This window comes from Clarias gariepinus, chromosome 18, assembly GCF_024256425.1.
Source record: "Clarias gariepinus isolate MV-2021 ecotype Netherlands chromosome 18, CGAR_prim_01v2, whole genome shotgun sequence".
Classification (NCBI taxonomy): Eukaryota; Metazoa; Chordata; class Actinopteri; order Siluriformes; family Clariidae; genus Clarias; species Clarias gariepinus.
Window position 1 is genome coordinate 14,066,798 of NC_071117.1, and position 13,027 is coordinate 14,079,824.

At 42.2% G+C, this 13,027-nt stretch overlaps 2 protein-coding genes across 2 annotated transcripts in view; one reads left to right on the top strand and one right to left on the bottom strand.

Annotated features, from left to right (window-relative positions):
* The window catches only part of marchf4a (membrane-associated ring finger (C3HC4) 4a), a 31,735-nt gene extending 22,334 nt beyond the window's left edge, over positions 1-9,401 (top strand). The window contains exon 4 of the mRNA XM_053477264.1: positions 7,783-9,401. Coding sequence (XP_053333239.1) covers positions 7,783-8,204 — 422 coding nt within the window. The 3' untranslated portion in view covers positions 8,205-9,401. The remainder of the gene's footprint in view (positions 1-7,782) is intronic.
* A 243-nt stretch (positions 9,402-9,644) lies between these two features.
* The window catches only part of pcca (propionyl-CoA carboxylase subunit alpha), a 49,975-nt gene continuing 46,592 nt past the window's right edge, over positions 9,645-13,027 (bottom strand). The window contains exons 22-23 of the mRNA XM_053477263.1: positions 12,004-12,081; positions 9,645-10,554 (exon numbers count right to left, since the gene is read on the bottom strand). Coding sequence (XP_053333238.1) covers positions 10,486-10,554; positions 12,004-12,081 — 147 coding nt within the window. The 3' untranslated portion in view covers positions 9,645-10,485. The remainder of the gene's footprint in view (positions 10,555-12,003; positions 12,082-13,027) is intronic.

The following is a 13,027-nucleotide window of genomic DNA, read 5'->3' on the forward strand; positions in this document are numbered from 1 at the left end:
TAGCTCCTGCCAACACTGTGATGCCAAGAGCTCCTACAATTGAGCCTGAGAACCTGTGGGTGACGTCACGTTGGGTTTGTCCAGCTCTTTTTACACAGTCTATTGTCTCAGCCATGTCTCAGTTTTAACCACCTCAATTAAGACATATTGGTCCAACAGTCCCCCGGAGCACCACTTTCATGGTGGTAACACTACACAAAAGAACACACGTATCCAAAGCTCATTTATGATACAACAGCATTAAAACCTACGAGGAAAAAAAACCCGAAGGCGACGAAGACAAGGCCGTGGGCGTTATTCAGCGGCTTCATTCTTGGCTACGGATAATTGAGATATTTATACATAAAAGCTGCCAGGTTCACTTTTCTCACAATTTAAATGTGCAGACAGACTCGTCTAGACTGAGCAGAGCTCGAAGTTTCAGCCGCTTGGGCAGATCTTTTCAGCCTGTATATTAAAGTTTAAAGGAATGCTAAAGCTAATTGATCTCAGACACGTCTCACAGCATTAAAGCGGACGTCGTGAAATACTAAAACTCTGTAAAAAAAATTTTTTTAAAAGCAAAGGGGAAAAAAAGAGCAGAAATTGTTTTATTCAATGATGAATTTACACACAGTGAAAATATTAACTCAGACTTTTAAATAATATTTCTCTCAAAATAAACATATGTGCCAAAGTCAATAATGAATAAAGGACTACTGAAAAAAAGAAACGTTTAATTTGCTGTAAATCCATGTTGCCTTTGACCTCATACTCAAACATACCTGACTGTATACCCCGACCGCACCGCACCACATCCCCCCCGATCCTCCAGCACTGCTTAGCTCCTCCCACCATCTCAGCGATCGAGGAAGACGCGCGTCTAGACTGATTTCCGTTCTGGCGGTGGAATGAACGGCGGTGGAATACTTCCACATACACACCAAAAAAACCTTTGCAACAGTTTTAGGTAAGGTATTTACAGTATCTCACAAAAGTAAGTACACCCCTCACATTTCAGCAACCACGTTATATATGATCTCAGGGGCCAATACTATAACAATTAAAACTGGATTTACTTTAGAGTAGTTAATGTGCAGCTTGTATAGCAGTACAGTTTAACTGTCCTTTAACAATAACTCAACATCTAGACTTGCAACGAAAATAAGTACACCCTAGTAAAGTAAACATGTTAAAACTGTGTCCAAAGTGTCAATGCATGGTTAAAGCTGTACAGCTGTTTCTCACTTTTGTTGCCAGATAACAATTTCGAGTTATTTTCAGAGGACAGTAAATCTATACTGTTATACAAGCTGCACATTGACTACTCTTAAATATATCCAAATTTCATTTCTAAAGTCTTATCCTTTAAGAAGATATACTGAGATGTTTTAGTGGGTGGTGTAGTTAGTAACCTACTTTAGTAACCCAGTGTAAGGATCTATTCAATGATGGAAACTTCAAAGAACTCTGGATAAGAGCGTCTGCCGAATAGCTAAATAGAATGGGGTCTACACGTGTGATCAGTCCTAATCCACAGACTGGGCATGAAAAGACAAAACAATCCAAAACCGGGGTGTAAATGACAGAGAAGTCACTCTAGCTATTGTTCTTTCCCGCTCTTTTGGAGAAGCGACGCTCCTAATTAAATGATAGCATTGTTTGTTAATTAAGTGTCAGATGATAATTGCTAATCCGCTTTGCCTGTGAGATCTGTGACAAGAGCGATTTGCACGTTCTCGGAGCGAGAGATAAACAGGAAGCGAAGATAAGCCAGAGGAGCACTCTAAGAGAGAGGGAGAGAGACTGACAAGTGGCTCAACCTGAGCGTGGAGAAGATTTCCTCGAACATAATTGTGACAATAAAAGGCTGCCCCGTAATCTTCAGTCCACTATAACGGACCTGGAGTGCGTTTGATGGCTTCTCCGGCTCTGCGCTCGTCCCTCCCTGACAGCCGTGTGTGAAATACGAGGCTTCGACAGACTCGGCGTTCTGTAGCGCCGTGTCACAGACGGTCCATAAAAACACAGGAGAAATACGGCGAGGACTCGAGAGGCCGAGGCTCTAACACCCGCGCGTGCTGATGGAAGGGAAAGACTCTCCCTCTATTAGGATGACAGACTTGCCCGAATGGAGCAGGCAATGCTATTGGATTGAGAGCGAAAGCTTTTACACAGTCCTTGGGCAGATTAAAGAGAATAATATATATATATATATATATATATATATATATATTTTTTTTTTTTTTTACAATTATTATGGCTGATCGGAGACTAGCAGTGTGTACAGGCCGACAGGGATTGTTTTTCAGTGAATAATCTGTGTTCATGTGTGTGAAAGGGGGAGATCAATGAGTCTGTCCTTCGGAAGTCCTTTCTGTGATGGATCATGACATCTCCACAAGTGGATGAATGGAGTGAAAACGAAAAAACAGGGACATAGAGACAAGATCTAAGAGACAAAATCCAGTTAATGAAGGGTGTATCTTACAGTAATGCTTAACTGTCTGTAGTTGTTGGACTTTCAAGTGAGTTATGATGTGATCATGATGTGACCACATTACACAAAACAAAGCTTATTCGCTTAAAATATTTACTTATTTTAAAACTAGACACAGATACAGATACAATACTAGACACAATTATTTAGCTCAATTTGTACAAACATCTCATCAAACACGGATCCAGGTTGTCTGATGAGAAATGGGGAGAGGGATAGTATCCGAATCATTTTGTTGGTAGACACTACACGGTCAATGTACACCTGACCATCAGACTCGTGTGTGGCTCTTCTACATCTTGTTTCTCTTAATTAATACTAAAAGGCTCCAAGTTATTCCAGGATGACTTTGCAGTTTTCTAGAAAGACATGGTTTGCCAACTTTGGAGAGGAACAACTCGAGTGTCCTGGAACAGAGCCGTTTGAAACCCTTTGGGACGAACTTGAACACAATTCCACCCCATTAACTTATTAATGTTCTCATCATTGAATGAGCAGAAATCCCCACAGCCACGCTAGAACATCTGCTGGAAGTTCTTCACAAAAAAAAGTGAAGGATATTATAGCAGTAAAGTGAGGACTAAATGTATAACGAGATGTTCGACGAGTACATAAGGCTGTCAGGGTCAGATGTCCACATACTTTTGCTGATACATCAGATGAGTTTTAGCCTTCACCTTTTAAAATTTTTTTCCCCAAACATAGCTGGGATTTCTCCCCAGGAAAACACCAACAGGAGGTCATGAACAGAGATTAAAAATTAATGGTTAACTTAGTTTTGCTAAGTTAGTGTTGCACGTCTAAAAAAAAGTGAAAATTGCAGAAATAACATCATCATGTTTATATACTACTGTACCTGGTGCTTGTATTTAGCGTCATGTGGAGAGGTTTCATCGTACAGGAGCTCTGCTGCTTCACTGTTCCAGGGTCCTGGGCTTGATCCTGAACTTATACCCTCAAGGGGTTCTCTGGTGTCCTCTCACCTCCCAAAAACATGCCAGTAGATGGACTGACTACGCTAAATTCTCCATAAACATGAATGCATGGTGCATGGTTTAATATACTGGCATTGCCACCTCACTGCCAGGGCACTCTGAGTAGAGTCTGGATCTGCAGCAACCTACACCAGGAAGGTGAATGAATAAAGAGCATTACAATTTTTATGGGAATTCCCATAAATCACCGTAGAAAAACAAACGCCAGTTCGAGTATCAAGCATTTACATTAAGCCTAAATGTGACTATAGACTAGCAATAAAATGATAGGAAAGTGTGTTTGGATCTCTTCCTAGAATCTCATCCTCCTGGTTTAAGCTGCCAAAAATTGACAAAGTTCATTTCTTGGAGTAGTAAAAACCCAACACCCACACAGCTTGAGTAAAATAATCTTTCATCCAGTATAACACCGTTAAAGTGTCGACAAGGCTTTATCATAATAACCATCGCAGCCGTAGAGAAGACGCTCAGGAGAACCTTCCCTCTATTTAGAAACGCACAGAACGGACCCAAGCTGCTTTTGAACAGTACCTGCTGAGACAGCACGCCGCTAAATATGGAACCCACTTAATATTTTGAGCCTGATTATGCCCCAGTCATATCATCTTAATTCAGTTTGCCATAAGCAAGAATAATTTATGGTTATCTTGGGGAAGATGAGAGAGAGAGGGAGAAAGCGATAGACAGAAAAGAAAGTCGTGAAGCTCGCCAGACTCTGGAAATGACTCACTGATCAAAATTCAAGCGTCGCCTCAAGAGCTCTCTCCACTCAGCCTCGTTTTCCATTTTCCCAGCTCTAGTGGACGGAGTGTATTTGTTAAATCAATACGCAGCTCAAATTCTTCACCGGTAATGAGAAAGACTGCAGTCCAGCACGCAGAGAGAGAGAGTCTGTTCTGTTGTGTTTATTCAGAAAGATGGGGTGTGATAGAAAGAAAAGGAGATTAACTCATAGATAAGGAGGCGCCTTCGCATTTAGCGTTTATTATTCTTACCAAATTTAAAGGGACTGCTCAGGCAAAGAAAGCAAAGAAACGTACACTTTGGTTACTTTTAAAATAAATCCTCTACTTATGAACATTCGAGTTACGAATACGAACAAACTGCAAATGTAGCTTATGTGTATTGCACAAATAATAGACACTGCAGTGCACCAGATACCAATATTTACAATTCTATACAATATTTTCAGTGTGTAAGTGAATGTATAAAATGTCTAAAGTCTGGTATAATGTATGTGTGTGTGTGTGTGTGTGTGTGTGTGTGTGTGAGAGAAATGAGTCGGCCTCACCATTTCAGTAAATCAGTCCAGGAGCACGATGATAGAAATTAGACGTTCTGTGAAGCTGTCTCGATGGTGAATAATCCTAATTTCGGAAAATATTTAACAAGACAAAGTCCACAGTCCTCTCTGAGACAAAATGCCGTCTGTTTAAGCATGCAGTAAACACCATGTAGCCATGTCCTTCCCCCGACATCTTCCCAGTTTTGTGAGAGTATAATGTAAAACTAAAACACCAAACCTGTGTTTGTCTGTTTTTCATGCTTTACACTGTACACTCGTCTTGAAGGTGTATAAGACCCACTTTGTCGGATTTGCAACCAATTTCGACTTACGAACGTGCTCCCAGGAAAGGAACTTGTTCAAAAGTTTGGGGATTACTGTATTTTTTTTTCTTTTGTGCTGGTGCTAGACAAGCATACTTTGGACTACAACTGTGTTTTCCATCTGAAGAGAAAATCATTAGATTGTAAGAGCACTTATCCTGGAGCAGCATTAGTACAGTCTGGGTGGCTTTGACTTTCAAGGATTTTAAGCTAATTTATTCTTCTGACTGAACACAAAGGAGAACAGATGTGATGGCTAAGCAATAACTAATGCTTGCTGGCCGCTAATAGAAAGTAAATACCAGTAAAAAGTTTGGACACACCATCTGATTCCATTGTCCTTTCTGATTTGAATTTCTTAAATTTAAATACAATACTGACGGCATCCAAAATACACAATAATCTCCTTTGAACAGTTGATATTGAGATGTATCCGATACTTATGCCTTGTAAAGCTTCATAACGGCTCTAATCTAAGGATCTGGTTGTTAATTGGGGATTTCTGAGGCTGGTAACTCTAATGTAATTCTTTGCAGCAGCGGTAAGTTTTGGTCTTGAAGGTAAGAGAATGTCTTCATGAGAGACAGTTTGGCGCTTGATCAGTTTCGCAAATGCACTTGACAATACTGTTCTTGCAAGAACTATTCCAGCACAGCTGACCTTCATGTCTTAAAATAACACCTGACTGTTTTTGCTGTTACGCAAGTCCAATACCATGTGTGTTATTTCATAGTTTTTGAAAAAATCCAGTATTGTTCCAGGAATGTGGAAATGTAATCCAGACTTGTGTCCAAACTTTTGACTGGTACTGTACAGTATAGTACATACAATCCAGTTATGTGAATTAAAATGAAAGAAGTGTTTTATTGTGACAGGCTACAAGGATACAATTTGAAATTAGTTTGTTATATAACAACCTCAGCAGCAGCCTCATTTCCTTTATCGTCTTTTCCAACCACTCAGCTTTCAGCATCACCAGTATACTAATCACCAGCCTGATCATCATCTGTACCAGTTTCTCACTGGTTCATGTCATAAGTCAGCTGTGCTGTTTTGCAAGGCACTGTACTGTATATAGTACCATTATAAAGAATAAGCTTGGAAGGAAAAAGTCTCACAGCTGGTACAGGCTGCTAATCTGTCAGTGACGTGAATATAAAGCCTAGCACATGTAATATGTAAATCAAACGTAAAAACACACCGTATAAACTGTATAGTGGATTTAAGGCTAGACTTTTCTTTCCTAGTCTGACTTATCTCTTCTATGTTGTTAATACGAATGTGTGTTTAGGACTTTTTTTATGTCCTTACTACCCAACAGGCACTGTTACTTAAAAATAAAGCCAGACACAAGCTTTATAATATTTGTGTCGGATTTGGCCGACCCGAATCAGTCAGACTGCCTCAGAAGAAGGAACATGAAATATGTGTGTCCTGTGTGTGTGTGTTCCTCTTTCTGTCCATGCTATTTTACAAACCAGTGGCAGCTTCTTACAAGAATAATCTGACAAAGTGTGTGTGTGTGTGTGTGTGTGTGTGTGTGTGTGTGTGTGTATACTGACTGCCTTCAACTTTACTTTAAAAGAAAGTGCGTCATGCTGACTCTGCTTTCATGTCACATTCGATTTGGATTCGCTTCTTATCAGCATGTAGAGAAAAAGCCACAGTACCGGTCTCAGTTAATGGGTGTGGCCTCAAGATTTATACTCAAAAATTACAGCAGGACATTTACATCCAGGCTGCTGTACATATTACTCTTATTACTGTTACATTCAGCTTAAATACTGATAAAAACGTGACATCAACTAAAAAAAACATCAACTATTCCTTCAACTGTTGTTGTGTATTCATTTATTGTTTATACCCAACATTTAAAGAGATATTTCAGGGGGGGTTTCTAATCATGAATCAAAATTGAGGTACATTACTGTAGGACATTACTATAGCACACTGAAAGTAAAGTTCGTTTCACACAACGATCAGGGCCAAATTCATCAACCCTCGTTCCATGCAGAAATGCATTCCATCAGCTAAGACTCATATAAAGCTTTTTATAGTTCTTCCCGAACTAGCTGTTACCTAACCAGAACTAGCTGTATCTAAAAAAAACTTGACATAGTTTAGTGGGACTGTAGAAGCTTCATATGAGTCTCAGCAGAACTTTGGAATGCATTTTTGCACGGAATGATGTTTGTGCAATTTGGCTCGGATTACTTTCTGTTCAGTGTGTCGAGCAGGAGTATTTATACTGACCAAGTCCTACTGTAATAAAATTATATTCACCTCAATTTTGATTTAAGACAGACTAGATTAGAAAATCCTAACGATCCCTTTACAGATTACTTGAAAGTGGAGCTCCATGTTAACACTTGTTAACTCACTAAAGACTAAATAAAGACTTGAACAGATATATCTGTACTGAATATGAATTTCAAATGGGAACAATAAACTCTATGTTGGTTAAAGCACTGTTTTTGTTGACCTTTACTTAATATTAAGTTCATGTCACTGGTTTGCTAATCAGACCATAGAGAAATCTATAAACGTCTGGGAAAACTTTTACTTTTATAATCAAATGCCTCCCGATGCCTCCAGCTAAATGTGCGATTGGATAAGTTCCAACACAAAGCTAAGAATATCAGATTCAGAGGCTGGAGACAGTTTAACTCGCTAACTCTCTTTCCCTTCTGTTTCCCTTAGCTCTGATCGTGCACGAGGGCCCGTCCGTGTTTCGTATCTTCCACCGCTGGCAGGCTGTGAATCAGCAGTGGAAGGTGCTCAACTACGACAAGCTGAAAGACACGGAGGACCCCCAGAAGGGCGGCAGCACCCTGCGCTCCCTCACGCTCCCCCTAAGCAATCGGGCAGGGGTGGCCCCGCCCACTTCCCCTTCTCCCTCCAGCTCCGCCCACACAACGGCCGCCACGGTGACCATCACCCCAGGCACGACCGTACCGGCGATCACCGCGGCTCCAGAGGACTCATCAGAGGAGGAGCGTCACTGCGCGTACAGCCTCCTGCAGCTGCTCAGCCTCAACCTCCGGAACCAGGAGCCCAGAAACGCCACGACGGAGCCCAGAAACGACAACCGCGAGCTGGTCATGAGAGTCACGACCGTCTGAGACTGGAGACACATGACAAACTCCAGGAAGGGAAGAATGACAGCCGGACAGAGCGGCAGAGACGTTTGCTAGCAAATGAGGCTCAAGGTCCTTCTGGTAAACATTTGGCAGTTATGGACGTAATAACATTTCTGAAAGAAAGGTTTGTTTTTGAGCTGTCGAGCACACATCAAGGCTCCGCGGGGCATTGTTTGTGTGTGTGTTTTGGAGTTAAACAACAAAGCTATAAAAGGTCAAGTTCAGGGTGAAGTGTTTTTTTTTTTTTCCTTCTAAGCGAGTGGCTCATTAGGGATGTGGTTAGTACATGACCATGCAGAGAGGTGAGTATTGTCAAGCACAAGATCCAACAATGCAATGCAGGACTCGTATGGAACATAAACAGAAATACACCTAACTGAAATAAAAAGGATTTTGTAGGAGAAACAGACGGAACGTTTTTCCACTAAAACCCAAACGTAGTCCATCAGTCAGCACGTGCCTGGTGTCGTTAGTTTCACACTAGCGCTACAAGGTTAATTAGCTCACAGGTATCAAACTTTTCAGAGACAAATCTGCCTCAAGACAACGTCAAAGTTTTCAGAATGTCTTCCAGATTCACTGATGCGGTTTAGGATACCGTGGACCGTCCTTTACCACGTAGAAAAAACTCAAACATGTAATTTCACACACAAGCCATCTTGGATTTTTTCCTCCTTAGCATGGTTCGGTATCATTCTGCCTTCTAGGCTCGGCCTCCCGAGGTTCAACCGAGTAACTGCATCAGCTTAAGTCCTGGATCGTTTCAAGCTCCACTCTGAACTTACCTTTGGAAATAAAGCTTTTTATTTAAAACTTATTTAAAAATGAGAATATGTGATTGAAGAGTTTTTTTTGAGTGAGATGGATTATTAATTGATGACTATAAACAGCGCCAGGCCCGAGTCGCTGACTCTGTTTATGACGAGTGGAGAATCCCCCCCCAAAAAAAAAAACACCCTTAATTTTACATTTTAAACAAAGCTGTTTGGAGAAGAGTCAGATAATGCCGTTAATGGACTCTCATATAAACAAGAGACCCGTTTCCAGGGAGACGACCCGTAGCCAGGGCGAAACTCCCCAACTAGCGGCCCGAGTCGCGCGATCCTATTTGACGGACTCATTTTGTTTACATTTGTTAAAATGTCTAAAAAGAAAATGCATTGCTACATTAAAAGATGAAGAATGAGTACAACATAAAAAAAAGATGGATTTGTAATTTCTCTCGGGAGGGAGGGAGGAAGTTAAGGAAGCATATGATTGACGAAGAGTGGGGAAAGTGGTGACATCATCGTTTCTGCAGCAGATCAATCCGAGACACTCACTCACATCACATGCACTCTCGCTGATTGGGTATCGAAAGGATGTGTTTGCGCACGACGGCGTGACCGTCTTCAGATGCAAGAACGCGCAGAACCGGAACAATGACGCTTTTCCACACCAGAGCTGCTTTTATTATAACAAAGAGTGATTCTTTTTATTATTAACATTTACAGTTAGAACACGGGTCCATGATGACATTGTGTACAGCTGTGATAAGTGCAGGAAGCTACTCGGTGGCTCTGGTGATGTTCTTTCTTTGTCCTGTTTTATCAGAAAACACACACACACACACACACACACACACTGCAGGGATGGAGTGTGGAGTTTTTCTGGTCCTTTCAGCCCAAAATAGGTTTAACCTTAATCACCAAAAAGTATGCACACCTCCAAACAATTAAGGGAGAAAGTAAAATGAGGCAGAAAAAACACACACACACACGTGTGCTGATTTGCTGTGTGACTGACGTTCATGGTCAGAATGGGCGGAGCTATTTCATTCTTCATGAAGCTAGGTGTTACTCAGGGTTCTGTTTTTATTTCCTGTTTAAGCTCCGCCTACATCGACGCACAAACGCCAGTGACTCAGCAAAATCAGGCCTGCACGAGTGTGAAGCACAATCTTCGGAAGAAGTACAAAAACGTCTCCGCGCTCTCAGATGACACAGTAATGAAATGTCCATGTGATCACACACCATGATGTTGCTTAAAGGCACGGGTCAGGTTACGTTTATGTGAATATTGGCCGTTGAAGTCCGACAGGAAAATCACACATAGACGCTTAAAACCATCACATCACCAGAGTAGAGAGAGAGAGAGAGAGAGAGAGCGAGAGAGAGAGACGAGTCAAAGACTAAAGGTGTGACGATCACTCCAGTCTAGTAGTGTTTGAGTCTGTGTGTCCAGACAGTGGAGTGGAGACAAGTCTGTGTGTGTGTGAGTGTGTTTACTCCAGCTCCACCAGCAGATCTCCCTCACCAACTGTCTCCCCAGCTTTACAGTGCACACTTTTAACCTGAGGGAAGAGAAACACACACACACACGGTTGTGTAACAGAGCTTTAACCTTAAACATCTGCCTCAATAATTCATCAGATAAACAACATTAAATGTAACAATGTACCTCAATGACTCAATACATTTAGAAAGTATTTATTGTTACAGGTTAATGGTGTCTGTTTGCGTCCTGACTGACCCACATGTACATACACTGGGTTAGAGAGAAGTGTGTACACCCAGAGTCTCTCTCCCACACACACACACACACACACACACACACACACACAATGATTCATTATGTCAGTCTCAGTGAAGGAGGCGTGGCCTGTGTCAGACTCAGTGAAGGAGGCGTGGCCTGTGTCAGACTCAGTGAAGGAGGCGTGGCCTGTGTCAGACTCAGTGAAGGAGGCGTGGCCTGTGTCAGACTCAGTGAAGGAGGCGTGGCCTGTGTCAGACTCAGTGAAGGAGGCGTGGCCTGTGTGTCCATCTAAGTGAAGGAGTGGCCTGACTGTGTGAGTTAGTGAAAAAGGTGTGGCCTGAGTAAGTCCCAGTTATGAAGACGTGGCCTGTGGGTCAGTCGCAGTGATGGAGGCGTGGCCTGAGTGTGCGTGTCCCAGTGAAAAAGGTGTGGCCTTTGTGTGTGTGTTTCAGTGAAGAAGACGTGACCTGTGTGTGAGTCCCAGTAAGGAAAATGTGCTCTGTGTGTGTGTATCAATAGAGAAAGGAGTGGCTTGTGTGTGTAAATTCCAGAAAAGGAGGCATGGCCTGTGTGTGTGTGTGTTTCAGTGAAGAAGACGTGGCCTGTGTGAGAGTCCCAGTAAAGAAGGCGTGGCCTGTGCGTGAGATCCAGTGAAGAAGGCGTGGCCTGTGTGTGTGTGTGAGTCCCAGTAAAGAAGGCGTGGCCTGTGTGTGAGTCCCAGTAAAGAAGGCGTGGCCTGTGTGTGTGTATCAATAGAAAAGGCGTAGCCTGTGTGTCTGTCAGTCTTAGTGAAGAAGGCGTGGCCTGTGTCTGTCAGTCTCAGTGAAGAAGGCGTGGCCTGTGTCTGTCAGTCTCAGTGAAGAAGGCGTGGCCTGTGTCTGTCATTGCCAGTGAAGTAGTCCTACATTTCTCTGGCCTTTTAAACAGATCTTTCCTGCATCAGATCACTCACAAGACAGTGAAAAATGCTTCACACAATTCTAGAGAAATAACTTGACACGTCAGCAGATGGAGATGAGCAGATGGAGTGTTCCTTTGTCTCTCTGTCTCTCGTGTTGTTCTTCGTCTCTGTAAGGTAGTCGAGTGTGTCTCGGTAGAAGAAGACGTTCTGTATGTCACGCTGATTAATCGAGCAGACTGATACTGAGGTGGATCATGTATCATGATCTGTGTGCTGGAGGGTGTGAGTAAGTGTGTGGGTGACTGAATGTGTGTGTGTGTGTGTGTGTGTGTGTGTGTGTGTGTGTATGAGAGTGTGTGCGCTCACCTTGGCGGTTTTGGCAGCGGTCATGCTGTTCTGCATCTTCATCGCTTCAATCACACAGATCTCCTGGCCCTCTGCAACCTGCCAACACACACACACACACACACACACACACACACAACAAATGTTAGCCCTCTGGGATGCTTTACTTTAGCATGTGCCCTTGCTGGTGTAGTCTATCCTGTGATTCTGTTCACTGTTGAGGGAGACATCGAGGACCAAACAGTCGGACCAAAGTGAGGAGAGGGGGTTCGGTCCTATTTACAAATAGAAGAGTTGTTTTAGTGTGTTGTTGTTTTGTAGTTGTCATATGTTTTAAATTAACTAGCTAATGAGACCAATAGAATAGTCCACGCTCGAATAAAAAGAATAAAATGCTTATATAAAAAGCCGAATGTCCTACAACACTCTCGTTATAACGTGCAGCACATGGAACAAAGCCGCGTCTATGAAGGACAAATCGAAAGGTTTTCAAATAAACACAGACATCAAGCCCTTTGTATACGGCGAGCCAATCATGGACATTCATTAGTTAGCAGCGAGGCATTTCTTTATAAATATCAGACGTTCTGCTGTTTTCCTATTACGTCTACTCCTCTTATCATCCAGACTGTGTGCAGCAGTGATAAATATGTGCTAACTGTCTGCCCGCATGCATGGAGCGGTATGGTAAACCCCGGCTGCCTCAATCAGACTCTCTTTATTTCTCTTTTCGTTATTAAGGTATTTTTACATTTAAAATCAAGCTTTTTATTAACACTTATTTGCTGTAGGAAGTTGAGTGAGGGTGGACTTGTGCGATTTGTCTGCTGCCTTTGTTGATGTATAACTTTTCATACTCAAATTATTCTTGTCATTAACGGATGAATAGGATTTGTTGTGTTTGGCAAACGTTTCCTCACATTGTTTTACTTTAGAAAAAAACCTAAACATTTGACATGTTTTAAAGAGACTAGGTAATATTCCCTGGCGATGGCTGTCGACTCAGGTATTTTGTTTCATCGTCTGATCGGCCAGTCGAGAGACA